The sequence below is a fragment of the Schistocerca cancellata genome, chromosome 1 (assembly GCF_023864275.1).
Source record: "Schistocerca cancellata isolate TAMUIC-IGC-003103 chromosome 1, iqSchCanc2.1, whole genome shotgun sequence".
NCBI classification, from domain to species: domain Eukaryota; kingdom Metazoa; phylum Arthropoda; class Insecta; order Orthoptera; family Acrididae; genus Schistocerca; species Schistocerca cancellata.
In genome coordinates, this window is record NC_064626.1 from 377,260,015 (window position 1) to 377,281,898 (window position 21,884).

The window sequence follows — 21,884 nt, forward strand, 5'->3', positions numbered from 1 at the left end:
CTGTTTAAAAAATAATGACCTGGTTTCAAAATTACATATTTATTGATAAAAACACATTACAAACACGGTATGTATTGAAAAATACTAGCGAAATCCTAAAGAAAGTCTCAGCTATGTTGACGAACTGTTTGTTGGCTTCTGTCTCGGGTTCTTATGCCGACGTCTATCTGACGATTTTTCCAACGTTTCACCAGCACGAGTGGATGGCATAGTCGAAGTTTCACCCTCGATTGGTAGCGGTGGACTGGAGCCGAGTTCGCGGCCGCAACCCACCAGCAAAGGAGGGTAAAACTGACAATGCCAGCCACTCGTGCTGACGTAACGTTAGAAAAATCATCAGAAAACGTCGGCCGAAGAATTCGAGACAGAAGCAAACAGGCAGTTTGTGAAAAGGGCCCACAAAAGCGTCAAAATTTTGTCTTTGCTATGTAATTAAAAATGCCATATGTGTCCATCGGCAGCAGCACGAACAACATCTACACAATCGCTAAATTCGTCATAAACTTAACACAACATACCGCCTCTTACAGAAGTTATGGCGGCTGTTTTTCTGTTCTTCTTTTCTTCTATGCCACGAGGTAAAAAGTGGAGATGAACACACCTTCCTTCACATCACGCTGACCTATGTTCAAATGTTTCAGAACTGGCTTTCCCCACAACTTCCGGAGGAATCCGATGACTTCATTTTCCAACAGGAATGAGCTCGACTACAGTTGGCACAACAATTTATGGCAGTTTCTCAAAGACACTCTGCGTCAATAGTGGTTAGGGCGCATGGGACATCGAGACACTGCCCTGCATTCTTGGCCTCCACGATCGCCAGCATGACTCCATACGATTTTTTCATGTGTACGTATGTGAAGGGAAGTGTGTTGATCTCACCTTTACCTCGTGACGTAGAAGAATTGAAGAACAGAATGACAGCCACCATAGCTTGTGTAAAAGCAGATATATCGTGCAAAATTTATGACGAATTTAGCTATCGTCTAGATGTGGTTCATGCTGCTGCTCGTGGACACACAGACCATTTGTAATAGCACAGCTAAAACTTTAAGACTTTATGAGTATTTTGCATTTTATCCCATGCTTGTAGTAGGTTTTTGTCAGTGAATATGGAGTTTTGAAATCAGGTAATACATTTTGAAACCACCTTTATAATGTTGTTTTCATCCAGAAATCATATTACAGTGCTGGTTGTTTGAGAGACTGTCACGTTGTACCTCGTGTAGAGACAGAGAGAGTCGTTTCCCAGAACATATCTGAACAGACAGTGGCAAGATCGAGACTATTAAGACTGGGTCTTTTCGTTCCGCAACATTGCTGCTCGTGTGACTGGCAGCTCACGACCATTATGTGAGTACGAAATCTAAGGGTTCAGGACACCTACAACTAACACCACACAGAATATCCATTGCTCCTGACTACAAGTGTTCCAGATGACAGACATATTGTTCGTACCTACCCTTGGCGCCGCAGGAGAGGAAGGCTCACCGGCTGTTGTGGCAGAGCGGTTCTAGGCGCTACAGTCTGGAACCGCGTGACTGCTACGGTCGCAGGTTCGAATCCTGCCTCGGGCATGGATGTGTGTGATGTCCTTAGGTTAGTTAGGTTTAAGTAGTTCTAAGTTCTAAGGGACTGATGACCTCAGATGTTAAGTCCCATAGTGCTCAGAGCCATTGTTAACTTCTGTAAGGCACACGCTAAGTAAATAAGACAGCTGATGCCACATACCTCTGCAAGACTACGGAGGACTTGCCAAATATCGCTGCTTTATTGCATTCTGAAAGTGGTTCAACATGTTATTAAATTAATATGGTGGTCATATTGTTTTGGCTCATGAGTGTATTAGGCACACCTACATCTACATTTACATCTACATTTATACTCCGCAAGGCACCCAACGGTGTGTGGAGGAGGGTACTTTACGTGCCACTGTCATTACCTCCCTTTCCTGTTCCAGTCGCGTATGGTTTGCGGGATGAACGACTACCGGAAAGTCTCCGTGCGCGCTCGAATCTCTCTAATTTTACATTCGTGATCTCCTCGGGAGATATAAGTAGGGGGAAGCAATATATTCGATACCTCATCCAGAAACGCATCCTCTCGAAACCTGGACAGCATGCTACACCGCGATGCAGAGCACCTCTCTTGCAGAGTCTGCCACTTGAGTTTGCTAAACATCTTCGTAACGCTATCACGGTTACCAAATAACCCTGTGACGAAACGCGCCGCTCTTCTTTGGATCTTCTCCGTCTCCTCCGTCAACCCGATCTGGTACGGATCCCACACTGATGAGCAATAGTGAAGTATAGGTCGAACGAGTGTTTTGTAAGCCACCACCATTGTTGATGGATTACATTTTCTAATGACTCTCTCAATGAATCTCAACCTGGCTCCCGCCTTACGAACAATTAATTTTATATGATCATTCCACTTCAAATCGTTCCGTACGCATACTCCCAGATATTTTACAGAAGTAACTGCTACCATTGTTTCTTCCGCTATCATATAATCATTCAATAAAGGATCTTTCTTTCTATGTATTCGCAATACATTACATTTGTCTATGTTAAGGGTCACTTATTCAATCTGTATATTGAGCAAGCAGTAAAGGAAATAAAAGAAAAGTTCGGAGTAGGTATTACAATCCATGGAGAAGAAATAAAAACTTTGAGGTTTGCCGATGACGTTGTAATTCTGTTGGAGACAGCAAAAGACTTGGAAGAGCAATTGAACGGAATGGACAGCGTGTTGAAAGGAGGGTATAAGATGAACATCAACAAAAGCAAAACGAGGATAATGGAATGTAGTCGATTTAAGTCGGGTGATGCTGAGGGAATTAGATTAGGAAATGAGACACTTAAAGTAGTAAAGGAGTTTTGCTATTTGGGGAGCAAAATAACTGATGATGGTCGAAGTAGAGAGGATATAAAATGTAGACCGGCAATGGCAAGGAAAGCGTTTCTGAAGAAGAGAAATTTGTTAACGTCGAGTAGAGCTTTTAAGTTTCAGGAAGTCTTTTCTGAAAGTATTTGTATGGAGTGTAGCCATGTATGAAAGTGAAACGTGGACGAACAAGAAGAGATTAGAAGCTTTCGAAATGTGGTGCTATAGAAGAATGCTGAAGATTAGATGGGTAGATCACATAACTAATGAGGAGGTATTGAATAGAATTGGGGAGAAGAGGGGTTTATGGCACAATTTGACTAAAAGAAGGGATCGGTTGGTAGGACATGTTCTGAGGCATCAAGGGATCACCAGTTTAGTATTGGAGTGCAGCGTGGAGGGTAGAAATCGCAGAGGGAGACCAAGAGATGAATACAATAAGCAGATTCAGAAGCATGTAGGCTGCAGTAGGTACTGGGAGATGAAGAAGCTTGCACAGAATAGAGCAGTATGGAGAGCTGCGTCAAACTAGTCTCAGGACTGAAGACCACAACAACAACAACAACAAGGGTCAGTTGCCACTCCCTGCACCAAGTGTCTATCCGCTGCAGATCTTCCTGCATTTCGCTGCAATTTTCTAATGCTGCAATTTGTCTATATACTACAGCATCATCCGCGAAAAGCGGAGACTGGGCCAAATTTTTATTTCGATTTTCTGACGCCCCCTGGGTAAAAGTGCGAAAACAATGGGGTTGGCGGAGGGTTAGCGTCGTAATGCGCGAGTTGCGTACTGCACGGTGCCTCGTGTCAGTTGGCCGGCCGGAGAGCCGAGTATCTTTGGTACCGATGCCGATACTCGGGCAGGATGGGCAGTCCGAATCGCTGTGAAATAGTAAAGAAGTGGCCGCGACTGAGTAACGCGCCTCACCCCACGTCGTCGATGTGCCTGACGGAGGTGGCGTCGCCGCGGCCGGCGAAGCTGAAGACGTAGTAGTAGACGGGCCGCGGCGAGGAGGCGGCCAGCAGGCGCGCGGCGCGCGTCACGCCGTGCGTGTACATCCCGTCCGAGAACAGGTCGGCCAGCCCCTGGGGGTCCAGGCTGCCCGACGCGCCGCTGCCCAGGTAGAAATCGCGCAGCCGCCGCAGCAGGTCAGCCCGCAAGTGGTGCAGGTGCAGCGCCCTGCGCACACACACACACCGCCGCCTCAGTATCACTCCGCAGCCGCCCTGCACAAACACCGACCGGCGGGCAAGTCTGCTCCGGCAGCACTCCTCCTTAAGGGGCTCCGGAACGCCCTATACTTGCAATGTTAAAATAACGCTTATAAATTACATCTTTCCTCACAAAGTATTTGAGGTAGGAAGTTGAACTTTTTACAGATTATTTATTGGAATATGGGCTACAACTTAATACAGGGATTTTACAAAATTTTAGTTCAGTTATTAAAGATGATTTTTTTTCAATTGTAATGAAAATTCACAACATTTTTTTGCAATTTTTTATTTATATATTCATAAATATACAGTTTTTTGGAAAAAGGCTGTGTTAAATTATGCAGAAGGTACTGTGTAACATTTACTGAAAGTTTGAAACAAATATGTTTGGAAGATCCTTAGAAAACATGTAATTAGTATGAGAAAATAAAAGTTTTGGGAATCGAGCGACAAAGATTGGATTAACTTTTTAGTGCATTCCAGGTCCATAGGATGGATTATCTTCATCCTCTGCAAACTCCTCCTCCAGCTTCCTCTTGTTCCTCCTCCTGCTTACTCTTGCTTGTATTTCTAGACTCTTTACAGCCCTGTCTGCAGCACGAAGGCGTTCCTTGTCTAAAGCAAGCATCGCTCGTACCATGTTAGAACCTATCTTCATTCCCATATTTATAAATACCTTGCACCTTACAATGTTGCCATCATTGAAAGTCGCAACAGCATCATACACACCAAAGTGAAGTGTTTCCATTCCAACAAATACAGTCTTGGGGATTCTCGACCATATAACACTATTTACACTTTCATTGGGGTTTTGATTTTTTCCGTGAATACACTTTTTCAACAGTTCAGGTGCTGCTAAGTCTCTGAAAATAGGTTTTATCACCTCCACTATTGCATGAGGCAGACTATGCTTATGAGTGTACACTTCACCAGTTAGCAATCCTTTGTTATATTTACACCAACTGTCTTCTTCTTTGGGACACAAGCTATGTTGGGGATTTTCATCGGTTGAAGAAGTATGAAAAAAAAGAGCCCAAACAGCCTTCTTCATTTCGTCGACACTTTGTGTATTTTGCCTAATAGCCATTCCATAATAGTTCTGTATTTTGTCAATTACACTGTCAGTTAACCTTCCCTTCCCATCCAACCCTTTATCATCACTGAGTTTTTGTTTTTTATACGAAGCTTTTCAGTCGCCGAAGTCTTGTTCCCATTCGCTTCTGTACGTGTCCAATACACTCAAATTTCTGCACTACAACATCATCACCATAGGGCTTCAGTCCTTGAACATGTTTGAAACTTTTAGAATCACCGTCACCAAGGTAATTAACATATCGCACTTTATCACACGCCTCAGAACGCTGGAATATACTGGCAACACCAGCCACTTCCATTCCTCCACTACTGCCACTATAGTTAGCTTTGCAATTATTTTCATGTGTACCTTTATATTTTTGTGGACATCTACAATACTTTGATATTACTGCTACATCTAAAACTTTCCCTGTATACATACTGGTGGCAGATACTACACCATGAAGAGATGTGTGTCCCCGTTTATGCCAGGTACCATCGAACGCTGCAGTCAAATCTCTGTTACCATTATTTTCCATTACTGCCTCTTCCACAGCGTTCTTCATAGATTCTATGCAGACATCTTCTACTTTAGACCCTATTAATTTATTATAGGTCGTAAACTTGGGTGGGGGATTTGGAAGATTCATGATGCCACAGAAAATTGCACCTGCAGTAGCACGCTTACCAACTGAACGCAAGGAATAAACAAATCTAATGTTGTGTTCGCAGATTTTGCTACCATTTTCTTCAGTTGCAGTTACTGCAACACTGTTCCAAAAGGCGGTCATGTATGAACACTTATCACATTTCAGTTGTATTTCACTAGCAAGTCCTACGTGCTTTATTATGGAGAGTTCCAGACCAACTTCACTACAATGAATACATCTTACACAGTTTGAAAAAATTCCTTTGAGAACCGACATATCAAATATTTCATTCACATCCGATTCGCCCATAAAACATTCATAGTTTTCACTCATTGAACCAAGCTTCTTCTGTGAAGTATTTTCTTTCCCACTTTGACTGCTATGGGCAGGTGTACTTGAGAGGTTAGGTTCGCTCACTTGGTTATCGTCTTTATTGTTTACAGTAATAACACATGCCTTTGGTTTTCCAACATTTCTCCTTTTCTTAAAAGCCTTCAGAGGATTTCTAATAACTTTACTTTTACTCATTATTATACTTCAACAAAACAGAGACTCAAGAAACAGAATTAATTACGAATATTTTCGAGATAACGACAGAGTAAATAAACATGAAACAATCGACAATCACACCAGCGATATATATTGAACCATCACAGGTTAGCTACAACACATACTTTATCTCACATCACTAAAATGTACCTGATGAACAAGGACGTTAATAATAACACCATTTGACAGAGGTTTAACAGCGCCACAGTGGGTCACGCCCATGTAGAACACATTTCAAAAAAAATTTAAAAATAGTTGTATTCTTCGGAATTGAATAAATTATATATCTATTAAAAGGTAATAGTCTGCAGATTCAGAAAACGCAAAAAAGTAAAAATTGAACTTTTCATGATTTTGAGCCTTTCCGGAGCCCCTTAAGCAGTCGGCGCACGGATCGTGCTGCCGAACGTTAACGTTGAGCGTGCCACGTTCAACGTGCTGCTGAACGCTCAGGAACGAAGTGACTTGTGCATACGGTACGTGGACCCCCAACGTGGTATAAGCGATCGCAACACACTCCAGCGGCAGTTGAGGGATGTTTCTAGTTCGTAAATCACACTGTTTACTCAACGGGCGCGTGTAAAAGTCCCACGTTAGCTCTATTAAAACGCACATTTCCTCCATCGTCCACGAAAAGGAAAGTACCATGTCCTATCAATAAGGATACAGGCTTGTAAAAGTTCCGTTACAAGCAGTGCGGTACAAATTTGGAATACTTCACCGCATAAGATAAACATTATTTCATCATTCCCACATTTTAGTAAAACCCCAAGGTCAGTCTTACTTGATCACTGTTCCTACCCACTAGCAGAAACTTTGCAACATGTGAATTACGAAGCGTAAAAGAAAAAGGAGCAAAATATCTTTACACTAGTAGCTCTCCTCTAGATTAAGCCAGTCGAACGAAGTCACCCCTCAAAAAAGGGTGAACTTATATTTACATAACATCAAATATTATAGTATATACTTATATAAAACTAATAATAAAGTATCAGAACCTAATAAAAACGCGAATGTTAGAAAAAAAATTTGGAGGGGGCAAGCCGCGAACCAGCGCTCGAATCCCCAACTTATCAGTGGACAGTGGCACTAGTCATTACGCTACACCAACAGCGCATCAATTACGTCTACACATAGTATGTTAACCGATGCTGAAATCACAATAGCAACATGCGTTAAATCACTATACGCGTCTTTTCCAGGGCGTTCGAATGATGGTAAAAAAAACTATAGCGTCTCATTTAAAAACATGTACTTGCCTCATTATCTTATCTCGGTCAAATAAACGTCGTGATTATTGTGCATGTACCAAAGTATGTGCCCCATAGTCGGCTATGATTCGCCGAACACCACTTGTCGATACGTGCAATCGCCTCCGGAATAATGGGGGTGTTACGTCTTACGCGATTCACCCTGTATAAATCTTCGATACAGTCATTCTTGAAACACAAAACACTTTTAGCTACCTTGCTTACGGAAGCTCCCACCATTGTAACACAAACACTTTGCCCACACAATACACTCAGCTCCGATATAATGCACTCACAACTACACAGGAAACTGTTTTGACAAAGACCAAAACACTTGCAACGCATTGAGGACATTGCACCGGTGCCGTTCGTGTTCAGATACAACTGCGTCATCTGCGGGCTTGGCTACCATCTGTGTTTACGCTCAAGCATGCGTTTTTCAAAGTGTTTCCATTATTTTTGCCCATGCCTTGTACGATGTATGTTGGAAATGACGTCCGCGGATGGCTATACAAAACTGAACTCGCGTAATTTCAACTGAAAACACTTTCTGCAGATTTGATTGTGATATGAGTCTCACGTATGCAGTTATTTCAGTTTTTAAGTCATAGAGTAAGTGAGTGATTCCGATACACTGCAGATTTTGTTTCTCCCCAAATAAAGTCTTGTGGAGTAAGGGCCGATGAGCGATGCATCTTTAGGCTTTTTTGAGATGACACGTTCCCTAAAAAACACTTCCGTAAAACAAAAGGTACTGTTAGCTGTGTGCGTAGTAGCGCCATCTTCGTGAAAGCATGAGTACTTTATTTCGCCGATAACTGGTCAATGAAATCGTGGACCATTAAACAATAAAATTCACTTTCATGGTTTCTTCAAAAAATGAAGGTCCAACAGTTGGCCTTATGGATATTGCTACCCACACTCCTACTATCTGATCACGCAATGGCCTTTCAAGAACAACACTAGGATTCTCCGTTACTATGATGGCGTGTTTTGCGTGTTTACATAAACAGAGCGGCGAAACCAGGTCTCGTCTGTATAGATGACATGAAGAATATTAATCGTATTCTTCTCAATAACAGATTTAAACCATTTGCAGCAACGGATTCACTTTCCATGATCGGCACCTCTCAGTTGTTGTACTGCTTTCACTTTATAGAGAAACAGTTTCAATGTTTGCCTGACCGCTGTGTGGTTGCCAGCGCGGTAACTTTTTCTTGTGCCAATTCGCGAAATGATTTCGTTCGGCTCTACTGTATAGAGTCAGAAATATCAAACAACTTTTGTTTGTTTACCTTAGGTGGTCTTCCAAGTAGTATGGCGTTGAACACAAAGCCTGTATCTCGAAATTTTCCAATAAATCGACGAACCGCATTACGATTATGTACAGCTGTTTCTGGGAATTTTTCACAAATACCTCCTGTACTAAATCTGTGTACTTATCGTCTTATCGAAGCACTTGTTTAACAAGAAAAATACGTTTCCCAGTTGAACGCACCAAGATTTAAAAAACGTAACACTGCACGTCGCGTTCATTAACTGCGCCAAACAGTAAGTGTTACGAAACAGCAGAACGAACTAAAAACTAGTCGAGTATCTATGAAAGAGCAGTTTTGTCAACTTACGTTCTGTCATATTTGTTTCGAACTTCCAAGGCAATCTACAGAACGAACGCAAAGTCCCATTAGCCCCTATCATGTGTCCACATATTCGTAGATGATCACATTACATTAATGTCGGATCATGGCAAAGGACACTTTGATATAGTGTGAGAATTTTTTATAATTTATTCCTCAGTGTCTTTGTGCATACCACAGTTTTCGTAACATAATATGTATCTCGTACATGTATATGTGAAATTCTGCTCAACACTGCTGGCGTAATGGCAGCAAATGTACGCCGAACACCATTCTTACGTTCTTCAGCTGTCTCGTAACGTGTGGCAGCAACCTTGTGTTTAATGAACACATTGTCGCAAGATGATAGATCACGACTTCGGAGTGGTCACTCCAAAGGTGGAGGAAAATGGGCAGTACACGTCCAAGCTACTTATTAGAAAATATCTCGTCGAGATATTCTCGCCGTTCTTGTCGATGTGGAATAAACCAATAAAATAACACGGTGAGATAAGCAATTTGATTCACAGCGCCGTCAAAGAAATATGAAGCTATCAAGTAGGTTGTAAATATCGCAGCCGATATGTGGTGGACTGTTTCCAAGTCCTTCATAAAAATGTAGGTTTTTCTTTACTACAGAAATAAAATTTTCTCGCTTTTCTGGTTGGTTGGTTGGTTGGTTTGGGGAAGGAGACCAGACAGCGTGGTCATCGGTCTCATCGGATTAGGGAAGGATTGGGAAGGAAGTCGGCCGTGCCCTTTCAGAGGAACCATCCCGGCATTTGCCTGGAGTGATTTAGGGAAATCACGGAAAACCTAAATCAGGATGGCCGGACGCGGGATTGAACCGTCGTCCTCCCGAATGCGAGTCCAGTGTCTAACCACTGCGCCACCCCGCTCGGTGCTCGCTTTTCTGCTGCGCTATATTGCACACTCGTCAGAGAAGACAATTTCCCCTTTGAAGGAAGAGTTGTAAAGATATCGAGCATTTGCCCACAAGCCTGATGACTTTTTGCGCGTCATTAGCACTTAATTCGTTTACAAACAAAGGTTTAAAAGCCTTTAACTTCAAATCATTTATTTTTGTAATGACGACGATCGCACTCCTAACTCCTGTGACCGCTTACGAATAGACTTTTCTGGCGAAACTTCGACAGACGCTGCAGCCTCCAAACAAGTTTCCAGTCGTGTTGCTGGTCGTCCTGATCGTGGCTTGTGTTTTATGCAACAAGTTGCACAGAGATTTTTCCCCACCCTAAAACAGTTGGTTTTGGTGGGGCAGGTGTCTGAAACGTTACAGTGACATCATGCCGAATATCTCTCATTGATTTTCCGGCGTGGAGTCTTTCGTGGGTCCACGGTCCATTACGATCCGCTCGTCCACGCTGTTCGTGGACTTATCATCCACGATTTAAAAGTATATCAGCACATGTAACAATAAAAAACAACACTCCATTAACTTTTTCGAGTATACAGGAAAAGTGCTAGAGTTATATCATTGTTTCTGCTTCCCTCGCTGAGTGTCGTTTCGTGTAGTCAATTGCTTCAACTATATGTAGGCATAGTAGTTCCGTACGTTCTTGCGCAAATGGCTTCTCTTTTCATTTTACTGTTATTAAATTGTTTGTAAGCACGAATGCTTCAGTACACTTTCCGCCACTCACTACCTGCGAAGGCTTACTGCTCTACAAGTGACACGGCGGATAGGATTTTTAATATGGTTTAGCAAATGGAAGTAGCCTGCTAGTTCGTGTTATTTATGCTGAAAAAGGTGCATAGATGAACATCATGTTCAGTTCCTCTTACGAACAAGAGGCATGGCGTTTAGTCCCTTCTGTTAATAAGTGTTCAGATCTTAGAAAGTACGCATACAGGACTTCGTAGTTCCAAAGCTGTAAAAAAAGTAAAAAAAAAGTTCTAGACTAAATTCACTGTTTACCATTGCCTCGTCACAAATACAATGCTGGTCATTCATACTGTAATACTGAAAAAGGAGCATGCAACAACATGAATATTACTGCGTACTTGGATATGCAAATGATTAGCATTTCAGGGGCAACCGCACAAAGTAAGTAGGAGTAGCTCTGTCCGCAGTGTCTGTATACAAAGAATGATTACGCAGCGGGCTTTTCATTAAGAAATTATGTTTGGGTATTATTTTTTTATGAGACTAATGATATACCTTCTATAAGAAGGAGAAATATCTACCAGCATGTGTCAGACAGGATTGGGATCAATCGAGACTGAGGCTACCGTTCCACAATAAATCAAATCGCGTTAGTTGGCGTCCTATGAGTGTCAGGTGACTGTATCGCTTGGTTCAGGAGGACCACATTCAACGCCATTTAAGATCTCAGCGGTTCCACGCGACTAGCGCCAAAGAGGACAGATGTGTTGTTTGGTCGATAACACAGTCACATCAGGTACCTGGAGCCAGTAAATGGACTTGATTGCAGCAAGACAGATACAAGTATCCACACGGATAGAATGATGTTGGGTTTGTGGATTTGTAACATTACAACGTCGACCCGGAATTCGCAATTGTTTATCGTTAATAGAGAGTTGGTGCCCTACTATTTAGATCTATCGATGATTACTGATTTCAATCAATAGCGTTACCCCCCCCCCCATTATTTGGTACCACTGCGAAGAAAACTACTCCTGAACAGGAGATGAACCCTGCAATTGAAAGAGCACTCTCAGCCACTGATCGAAGCCTGTACTTGGGGATAGTACCCACCAGGAACATGAAAGGGGTGCCCCCACAGTTAAGTCAAGTCTGTGTAACTCAGAACCAGTTTCTGTACAGTGAGCACTGTGCTGAGCAGCAGCCTGCAGGAGTCTCAGATGTTTGTTGGAAAGACATGCTAATTATCGATTCCAGATTTCCTGAGACTTACCAGGTTTTAGCCTAGTTACACCATATCACCTGAATTATACGCCATCGTTCTCAAGAATGCGTTATTACTCGTGTTGGCGTTATTTCTCTCACCGCGTTTGATTACAAACCACTGAGGACGCTTACAGGTTGCTTCTAATCATCGTATTGCAGAAGGGAATTTCGATATCAGTGATTACACCTCAGACGACTGTAACAGCAGTTACTCTACATCTCCCTTCTGAAGAAGAAGGTGCTGATGATGATAAGGTTCCTCATTCTACTGGAGAATGCTTGCTATTCTAGGTCTTCGGACAGAGTAGTTTCTGATAGTTTTGTAATCGAAAAGCGTGCACTGTGCCAAATGACTTCATCGTGACCACAAACGGTCTGAGTTACTAATAAATCTCACTCCACCGTATGACCCTACACCTCAAATGTTTGCTCAGGAGTGTATATCTTTTGGTTTGGTGACTGGAAAGCCACATACTACTCGTGTTAGCATGATATTCTCGCTTTGTTTAACAAGTACCTGCTGAGGATGGTTGTGTGAACTTCTGTAGCTCATCTTAGGCTACACAGGACGCCTTTTGGCCCATGATCACACAAGTAGGGTTCAGGTAGTACAAGATAACTTTTTCGGTACTCGCTGTGCTGTTTGAAAGAGATTGTCTCGTGGTCCCCTACTAGCACTTGTACAATTTGCGAATCCCACGGTAATTCGTGGCCCAACTTCTCTGACGATAGCCCTGTCCGAATCAATCAGATGCTATTGCAAGGCTCAATGTATTCGAGATGTTCAGAGGCCATACCTGTCCTCCAGATGAAGATCCACTGGTGACACAGCGCGTCTCCTGATTTGGCTGACTACAGTACAGAAAAGCGCTTACTGCTCAAAAGTCAGCCAGACTCTGAGGTCAGGATCCACAAGTATAATGCGACCATGTCTGGAGCGCCATGTACTGTCAGCATGGTGGTCGCTCTTGCAGCTTCCCTCGAAATAGCATCAGAGCGAAGCGCGTCGACAGTGGTGCAGCCAACGACAGCAATGGACAAAGATGTGGCACCACATCATATAGCCTGATGGATCCCAGTTTGGCGTACAATATCATGAAGGAAGTATACGATACACCGTGGAAAAATAACATTGAAAAACGCTTTCGCCACGACCACAGCATCTAGCGTGATGGTACTGAGGTCCATTGGGCACACAATACGATTAACTCTCTTTCAGACAGCCATAATTTGGATAGCAGGCGTTACTTTCCTGAAGTATTTGAGGAGGCGGCTGTGCCCTATCTTCCAGGTTTCCGTGGCGTGGTCTTTCAACAACATAATGCAAGACCCCATGTTCCTGTACTGTCCTGATCTATCTCGATAGAGTGACTGTTAGACATTTGGCCTGGCCAGCACGTTCTTCAGATCTCTCACCACAGAAAATATGGTGGTCTTGGGTTGCCAAGGGACTGTTGGGCCACCATTCGCCAGTGATTATTGTTTAGGGAAGCAGCATGGTATAATTTATCTTTTATCCAGGCTCACAAGTCAGTTCGATTCCAAACCGGGTTAGGGTCATGGTTGCTGCAAGAGGTGGCAGCTCTGTGTACAAATTCCACACTCTGTATTCCCTCATATCATCTACAAATTTAATCATGTATTGTTCCTTCAATACTGAAACATCCAATAAACAAAATTACAGTTAAAGTGGCCAGCCGTGTAATACTCCCTTTTCAAGAAGGAGATTAGTTAGAAAATATCTGCATCAAGAAGACAGCTTTTGGACGCAGGCAAACGGCGAGTGGCGTCGAGGTACGAACCTGCGGATGACGCCGTCGAAGTCGTTGAGCAGCTCGTTCTTGAGGTCGTGGCGCGACTCGACCAGCGTGGCGAGTGCGGCGTGCTCCTCGAGCGAGCTGCCGGCGATCAGCGGCACGTAGTTGACGCGGCCGTCGCGAAGCAGGTTCTCGGGCTCGCCGAGCAGGAAGGCCTTGCGGTCGCCCGGGGCCTCGACCACCGGCGCCCAGGGGATGGGGAAGCGCACGGCCCAGTGCGGGAAGTGGTACAGCGTGCGCACCAGCTGCTCGGCCGGCGCCGCCGACAGGCAGTGGCGTACCTGCAGCGAGGTCTCCCAGGACGAGCAGCCCACCAACTGCGCCAGCTTCTGCGCGTTCTGCGGCACAACCGACACCCCACACAGCGCTCGCGTCTCTTTGCTGAACAACTACAAGACAGCCCAAACTGAACTCCTACATTTGCATCTACAACAACGTTCCGCAAGCTACCTAACGTTACGTGCCGCACGCTACTTCAGACCAATAACAGATCCCCGCTTCCTACTTTCACTTGCGAATGGCGTGTGAGAAGGATCATTATCGGTATGCCTCTGTACTAGCTCTAATTTCTCAAATTTTCTCATCGTCATTACATCCCGAGATGTATGTGACAGGAATTAATATACACTACTGGTCATTAAAATTGCTACACCACGAAGGTGACGTGCTACAGACGCGAAATTTTACCGACAGGAAGAGGATGCTGTGATATGCAAATGATTAGCTATTCAGAGCATTCACACAAGGTTGGCGCCGGTGGCGACACCTACAACGTTCTGACATGAGGAAAGTTTACAATCGATTTCTCATACACAAACAGCAGTTGACCGGCGTTGCCTGGTGAAACGTCGTTGTGATGCCTCGTGCAAGGAGGAGAAATGCGTACCGTCACGTTTCCGACTTTGATAAAGGTCGGATTGTAGCCTATCGCGATTGCGGTTTATCATATCGTGACATTGCTGCTCGCGTTGGTCGAGATCCAATGACTGTTAGCAGAATATGGAATCGGTGGATTCAGGAGGATAATACGGAACGCCGTTCTGGATCCCAACGGCCTCGTATCACTAGCAGTCGAGATGACAGACATCTTATCCGCATGGCTGTAACGGATCGTGCATCCACGTCTCGATCCCCGTGTCAACAGATATGGACGTTTGCAAGACAACAATCATCTGCACGAACAGTTCGACGACGTCTGCAGCAGCATGGACTATCAGTTCGAAGACCATGGCTGTGGTTACTCTTGGCGCTGCATCACAGACAGGAGCGCCTGCGTTGGAGTACTCAATGACGAACCTGGGTGCACGGATGGCAAAACGTCATTTTTTCGGATGAATCCAGATTCTGTTTACAGCATCATGATGGTCGCATCCGTGTTTGGCGACATCGTGGTGAACGCACATTGGAAGCGTGTATTCGTCATCGCCATAGTGGCGTATCACCCGGCGTGATGGTATGGGGTGCCACTGGTTACACGTCTCGATCACCTCTTCTTCGCATTGTCGGCACGTTGAACAGTGGCTCTAACATTCATTCGATCCCTGCGAAACCCTACATTTCAGCGGGATAATGCACGACCGCATGTTGCGGATACAGAAAATGTTTTTCTGGATACAGAAAATGTTCGACTGCTGCCCTGGCCAGCACATTCTCCAGACCTCTCACCAATTGAAAACGTCTGATCAATGGTGGCCGAGAAACTGGCTCGTCACAATACGGCATCACTACTCTTGTTGAACGGTGGTATCGTGTTGAAGCTGCGTGGGCAGCTGTACCTGTACACGCCATCCAAGCTCTGTTTGACTCAATGCCCAGACGTATCAAGGCCGTTATTACTGCCAGAGGTGGTTGTTCTGGGTACTGATTTCTCAGGATCTATGTACCCCAAATTGCGTGAAAAAGTAATCACATGTCAGTTCTAGTATAATATATTTGTCCAATGAATACCCGTTTATCATCTGCATTTCTTCTTGGTGTAGCAATTTTAATGGCCAGTAGTGTATATTGACCAAGTCTTCCCACAAAGTACTCTCTCGAAAGTCCAGCGCAACGCCTCTCTTCTAGCGTCTCCCATTGGAGATTCTTCGTCATCTCTGTAACGCTGTCGCGTGGACCTTCTCTATCTCTTCTATCAGTTATATCTGGCAAGAGTCCCAAACTGATGAATAATACTCAGGAGACGGTGTAACAAACGCCTTATAAGCCACTTCTTTCGTGGATGAGTTACACTGACTGATGATTCTTTCTACGAATCTTAGTCTGTCAGCAGCTTTTCCTAGTGTTTGTTTGATATTGTCATTCCACTTACAATCCCTCCGGATGGTGGTCGCTGTTTCCAGCAACTTTTGAGCAGTAGTGCAGTTGCACAGTAGTGGCTTTCTTTTCCTATGTATTTGCAAATATTGCATTTATTTACGTTCAGGGTCAACTGCCACTGCCTGCACCATTCATCAGTCCTCTACTGGTCGTTCTGCACATCGATAGTGTCCTCTGGCGTTGTCACCTGCTATTGGACAACTGCATTATCTGCGAACAGTCTTAAAAACCGTCCGACGCTTTCTACCGTATCATTTGTATGCATTGTAAACAGCAACGGTTGCATAACACTTCCTTGCGGTACTCTCGAAATTAGCTTTAAAATTACAAACTCCGTCCGATCAGGTCTTGCAAAGCCGACGGAACCGACCGACCGCCGTTTCATCCTCAGCCGATAGGGGTCACTGGAGGCAGAGATGGATGGGCATGTGGTCAGCATACAACTCTTCCGGCCGTTGTCAGCTTTCATGACAGGAGAAATTAGCTTGCCATCTGTCGATTTTCTTCCATTAAAAATGACATGTTGAGTTTTATCTACAAGGAAGCCTTGAATCCACTCGCATCTGGTCCAATACTCAATAAGCTCGTATTTTTTTACCAAACGACAGTGCAAGACAGGGAACGACATCAATCTGAGCTCCGACATCTACAACGCTGTAGATCTCGTTGAGGAACAGAACGAGATGACTTTCGCAATATCTCTGTTCGAGATATGTTGATTTTTATACGGGAGAGTTTCGTTCTCCAAATACGTCGTAATAAATTAACAGGAAATATTTCCATAATTCTACAACAGACTGACGTCAACGACATAGACCTATAACTATGTGCATCTGTCCTACCAAAATTCTTGGAAACGAGAATGAGCTTCATTTTTTTCTAGTCGCTAGGTACGCTTCGTTGCTCAGGCGACCTACGATTAACTGCTACTGGAAGGAGAGCAAGTTCTTTCGCAAAATCTCTGTAGAATCTTAAAAGTAACTCAGCGATTATAAACTCCTACACCTAGAGGGTTATTCAACAATAGGAAGAAGAATGCAAAAACTTATTTTTCACGAAATACAATGGATAGAAGCATAATTCCAACGTTCCTGGACAGAAAGAGATTATGATTTAAAGGTTGAAGCGATTGTGCATTCCATGTGAGCACGATGTGTAGCACGGCAGACATCAAAATGGTAGCTCAGTTCAGAAACTATATATGGTTGTGCAACTTCACTTGCACTTCAGAAGTATTTATTGGCAGACCAGTACTCGGGTATACAGCCCATTATCAGTGACATCTGACACAGAGGATAAGTAAGAAATATATGTATACTTATCTATAAATACCTATGCATACAGGGTGTAACGGGGATAACTGCAGATATTTTTATAGGTGGTGTCTTAAATATGTACACACAGCAGTGTGTGGGCTGTCTTTTCTGTCCGTCCAACAGTCTTACCACAAACACGTCACATAATTTGCTACCTAATGTTTTCTTCACTGTAATACAGGGTGATGCTTATTCAACTACATGAAAAATACGTAAATTAGTTACAAACTACGGCGTTCACACTCTTTATCCAACATGTAAACGTCACTACAGATATTCGGATTTAGGTTATGACATATTCGATATGCCTGTCGTCAGTGGCGATGATGTGGCACAGACGAATAACGAAATTCTGCATGACTCGCCGAAGTGTCGGAACATCGAAACTATTGGTGACCTCCTGAATAGCTGTTTTCAGCTCAGCAATGGCTTTGGGATTATTGTTGTACACCTTTAATGTAGCCCCACAAAAAGGAATCGCTGGTGATCAGATCTGGAGAACATGGCGGCCAATCGAAGCCTATGCCAGTGGCCTCTGCGTCCCCAAAGGCAGAATGCGGTCCCCAGAGTGCTCCTCCAGGACATTAAACACTCTCCTGCTTTGATGGGGTCGAGCTCCGTCTTGCATGAACCATATCTTCTCGAAATCATGCTCACTTTGCATAATGGGGATGAAATCATCTTCCAAAACCAGTGCCATCTAGGAATATCGCACCGATTATTCCGTGACTGGACATTGCACATCACACAGTCACCCGTTGAAGCTGAAGAGACTTCTCGATCGCGAAATGCGGATTCTCAGTCCACCAAATGCGCCAATTTTGCTTATTGACGAATCCATCCAAATAAAAGTGGGCTTCGTCGATAAACCAAACCATATCATTCGCATACTAATTCTCATCATGCCCCGTGGCCAATCGTGCTGTTTGAACGTCCAGACGCGAACCGTTCAGACGTTATGACGATTTTATTTCATATAGTTCAATAATTGACACCCTGTACCTGCACCACTATGTATGCTACGCTTACCCCTATAGACTGACCGTTTTGCGTCACTGCATTCACACTTATCTGCACTTACACCCGTCACACCATGTATACAATACAAGAACACTTTATATACACTGTAGCAGAAATATAACATTCCTTACACGTTGTACACGTCTACATTAAACAACGTATGTGTCAAATGTAAAATCTCTATGATGGTTAAAAATTACGTCGATCTACATTTATATTTTAAATAATCACAGGATTTCAATGTTTTCTAGGCCAACATAACTTTTGATCACCGTAAAAACACTTGACAAACACCTCGTTTGATGCAGACGTGCAAAGTATTGAAGTAATCTTACGTTTCTACTTTAGTGTACGTAAGGCGTTATTGTGTTATCGTCATAAGTTGCATACATTTCTTGTTTACTCCCTGTATCAGATGCTACTTATTATGAACTGCATGGTCGAATACTTGTCTGATAAACAAATCCCTTTGAAGCGCACGTCATGGCGTACAACAAATCATCCTTTATCGAATAAGTACTCGCTGTGGAGCACCAAGCGTGCAAGATATCTCATTTGTTGCCACACGCGAATCAGAGTAGCAGGTATAGATGGGAGAAACTGAACGTCTTTTACATACCCCCAGATATAAAAAATTGCAGGGTTGGGTCTGATCGCCTGAGAGGCCATCGACGATAAAATTCAACTCCTCATCGAATCTTATTTCTTGGCATGATGTTTCCCAGTTAACATCGGACGCGGTTGGAGAAGAGATCCAGAACGCCATATTTCATGAAAATGAAGTTACAAGTATCACCTTGGATTGGGAAAACAGCCAGTTTTCTAGCATGTCTGGATAGTAGATTCCTGTGGCAGTATTTTCAATAAAAAATGGCGTGGAAGAAGTTAACTTTCAGTGAGTCACTTTTCGTGTTGAATAAGTACAGTAGCATTTTCACCCTGCAAAAATATGGCTTTATGGCAGCGACCTGTGCCAGAAACGTGAAAGGTGAATTAATCGGAAAAATTAATCGTCAGAAAGATTACCGTCCTCCATGTACTCTAGGGCTGAAGTGCAAGAATCTTATTTGTTGGCGTAGTCGTCTGGATCGAACGCAGTTTGTACGGTTTTTGATGGAGATGATTTTTAAGTACTCGCCAAGTCCTTGTTGACGGATTTTAAGTTCATTGCTTTCTCGTATTGTGGATTCCAACGGCTGCTTTTCGTAAGTTGTACGGATACGCTGACTCATAAATGTTCATATGATGAGGCGGCTCTTCATGGAATTATGAGCGAAATTAATTTTGCCCATCAACAACGGAGTCTGTTTTCCTAATTGCAGGACACTAATCAAACAGGCAACTGGGCCACTGCTGGTTTGAAATGAACTTCTATGTTCTCTAGGACCATCGCAGCTATGTTTTCATCTTTTGTGGCTTCTGAGAATTAAGTTATTTAAATCTGCTCCTTTTTTTGAATAACCCTGAACTTAATGCACAGAGATAAACTGATAAGAATTGCAATGAATATAAAAATAAAGTTTGAAATTTCGATTGTTGCGCAAGCCCAATGAATTGGAAACCGACGTCGTTATGCAATAAATGAAAAGATCCGTGGCAAACTTGAAAGTGTTGGCTACCGTACAGAAGCTATGCTGCGTGTTAGCATCAAACAATTCTTATTCTGCCATCACAGTGCAGAGAGAATTTTGTCAGTGATATAGTCAAGCACCTACAAATGCCGCAGCCGTCATCGGTAGTTTGAAGAAAAAGGATGTTTGTTCAGAAGAAAAAAAAAACACACCGGCCGCCACGAGTATCAGCACAAGACGTCTAAATAATTCTCCTATCGTCTGAAGTAGTCCACGGAAATCGATGTACGAAAGCAGTAGGGAGCTTTAAAGGCCGACGAAAATCGGTTTGGTTGTTCTCAAAACGAAGGCGAGCATGATACCGCACTCAATTCAAAATTTACATTAAATGAAACAGGAAGACTCCGTCAAACGTATGAACTATGCTACGGCAATGCTGGAAACATAAATAGCAAGGTTAACCTGTATGAAATTGGAATATGTGTTACATAAAATCCTAAAACTAATTATCAGCGTGACTCACTGAACATAAATGGTCTACGGGCGCTGTCAGCACAAAATTTGAACATTGCTTTTCCTTTATTGATCGAAGCGTTTGAACAAACATTTACCTGGACGTGCTTGAGCAATGGCTGATGTCACAACCTGATACAGATTCCATGAAATCTTTCGGAAAGAGGGAGGTCCGCAAATTTTTAAATCGCTATCTTCCAAACAGTGGCATCGGTCGTACTGGGCGTAAAATGCTGTTCTCTGCTCTTGGTCTCCTAGATCTGAAGGTCTGACACCGTTGGATTTCTTTTTGCGAATTTATATGTAAGACGTTTTGTATGTGCCTCCAGAGTAATTCCACAACTCAAAATGCACTTACGTCTGTGACTCCACATACGTTTCAGAAAGTTCACTAATGTCACAGAACTCATGGAAAAGCGATATGCACAGATAGCGGTAGTATTGCATACACAAGGTATAAAAGGGCGTTGGATTAGGGAAATTGACATTTGTACTCAGGTGATTGATATGAAAATGTTTCTGTTGTGATTATGGCCGCTCGACGGGAATTAACAGACTCTGAACACGGAATGGTAGTTGGAGTTAGGTGTATGGGACATTCCATTTCGGAAATCAGCATTCATAGATCCACAGTGTCAAGATTGTGCCGAGAATAGCAAATTTCAGGCATTACCTCCAACCATGGACAACGCAGTGGTCGAAGGCCTTCACATAATGACAGAGAGCACCGGCGTACATGTAGAATTGTCAGTGCTAACAGACAAGCAACACTGTGTGAAACAACAGCATAAATCAGTGTGGGAAGCACGACGAACGTAACCGTTGGGACAGTGCGGCCAAACTTTGTTAAGGCAGCAGACGACCGATGCGAGTGCCTTTGCTAACACCACGACATCGCCTGCAGCGTCTCTCCTGGGATTGTAACTACGTACTCACTATACTGGAAAACATTGGCCTGGTCAGTAGAGTTCCGATGTCAGTTGGTAAGAGCTGATTGTAGGATTCGAGTGCCACGCAGACCCCACGAAGACATGGACCCAAGTTATCAACAAGGCGTTGCGCAACCGAGTGATGGCTCTATAATTGTGTGGGCTGTGTTTACACGGAATGAACTTGGTCCTCTGGTCCAACTGACACATCATTGATCATCTGCAGCCATTTATGGACTTCATGTTCCCGAACGACAATGGAAGGTTTG

The 21,884-nt window shown here is 43.5% G+C and overlaps 1 protein-coding gene across 1 annotated transcript in view; it reads right to left on the bottom strand.

Annotated features, from left to right (window-relative positions):
* Window positions 1-3,810: 3,810 nt before the first annotated feature.
* Window positions 3,811-21,884, bottom strand: part of LOC126177159 (juvenile hormone esterase-like) — a 79,395-nt gene continuing 61,321 nt past the window's right edge. Inside the window, exons 4-6 of the mRNA XM_049924437.1 lie at window positions 13,936-14,288; window positions 3,944-4,066; window positions 3,811-3,865 (exon numbers count right to left, since the gene is read on the bottom strand). Coding sequence (XP_049780394.1) covers window positions 3,811-3,865; window positions 3,944-4,066; window positions 13,936-14,288 — 531 coding nt within the window. The remainder of the gene's footprint in view (window positions 3,866-3,943; window positions 4,067-13,935; window positions 14,289-21,884) is intronic.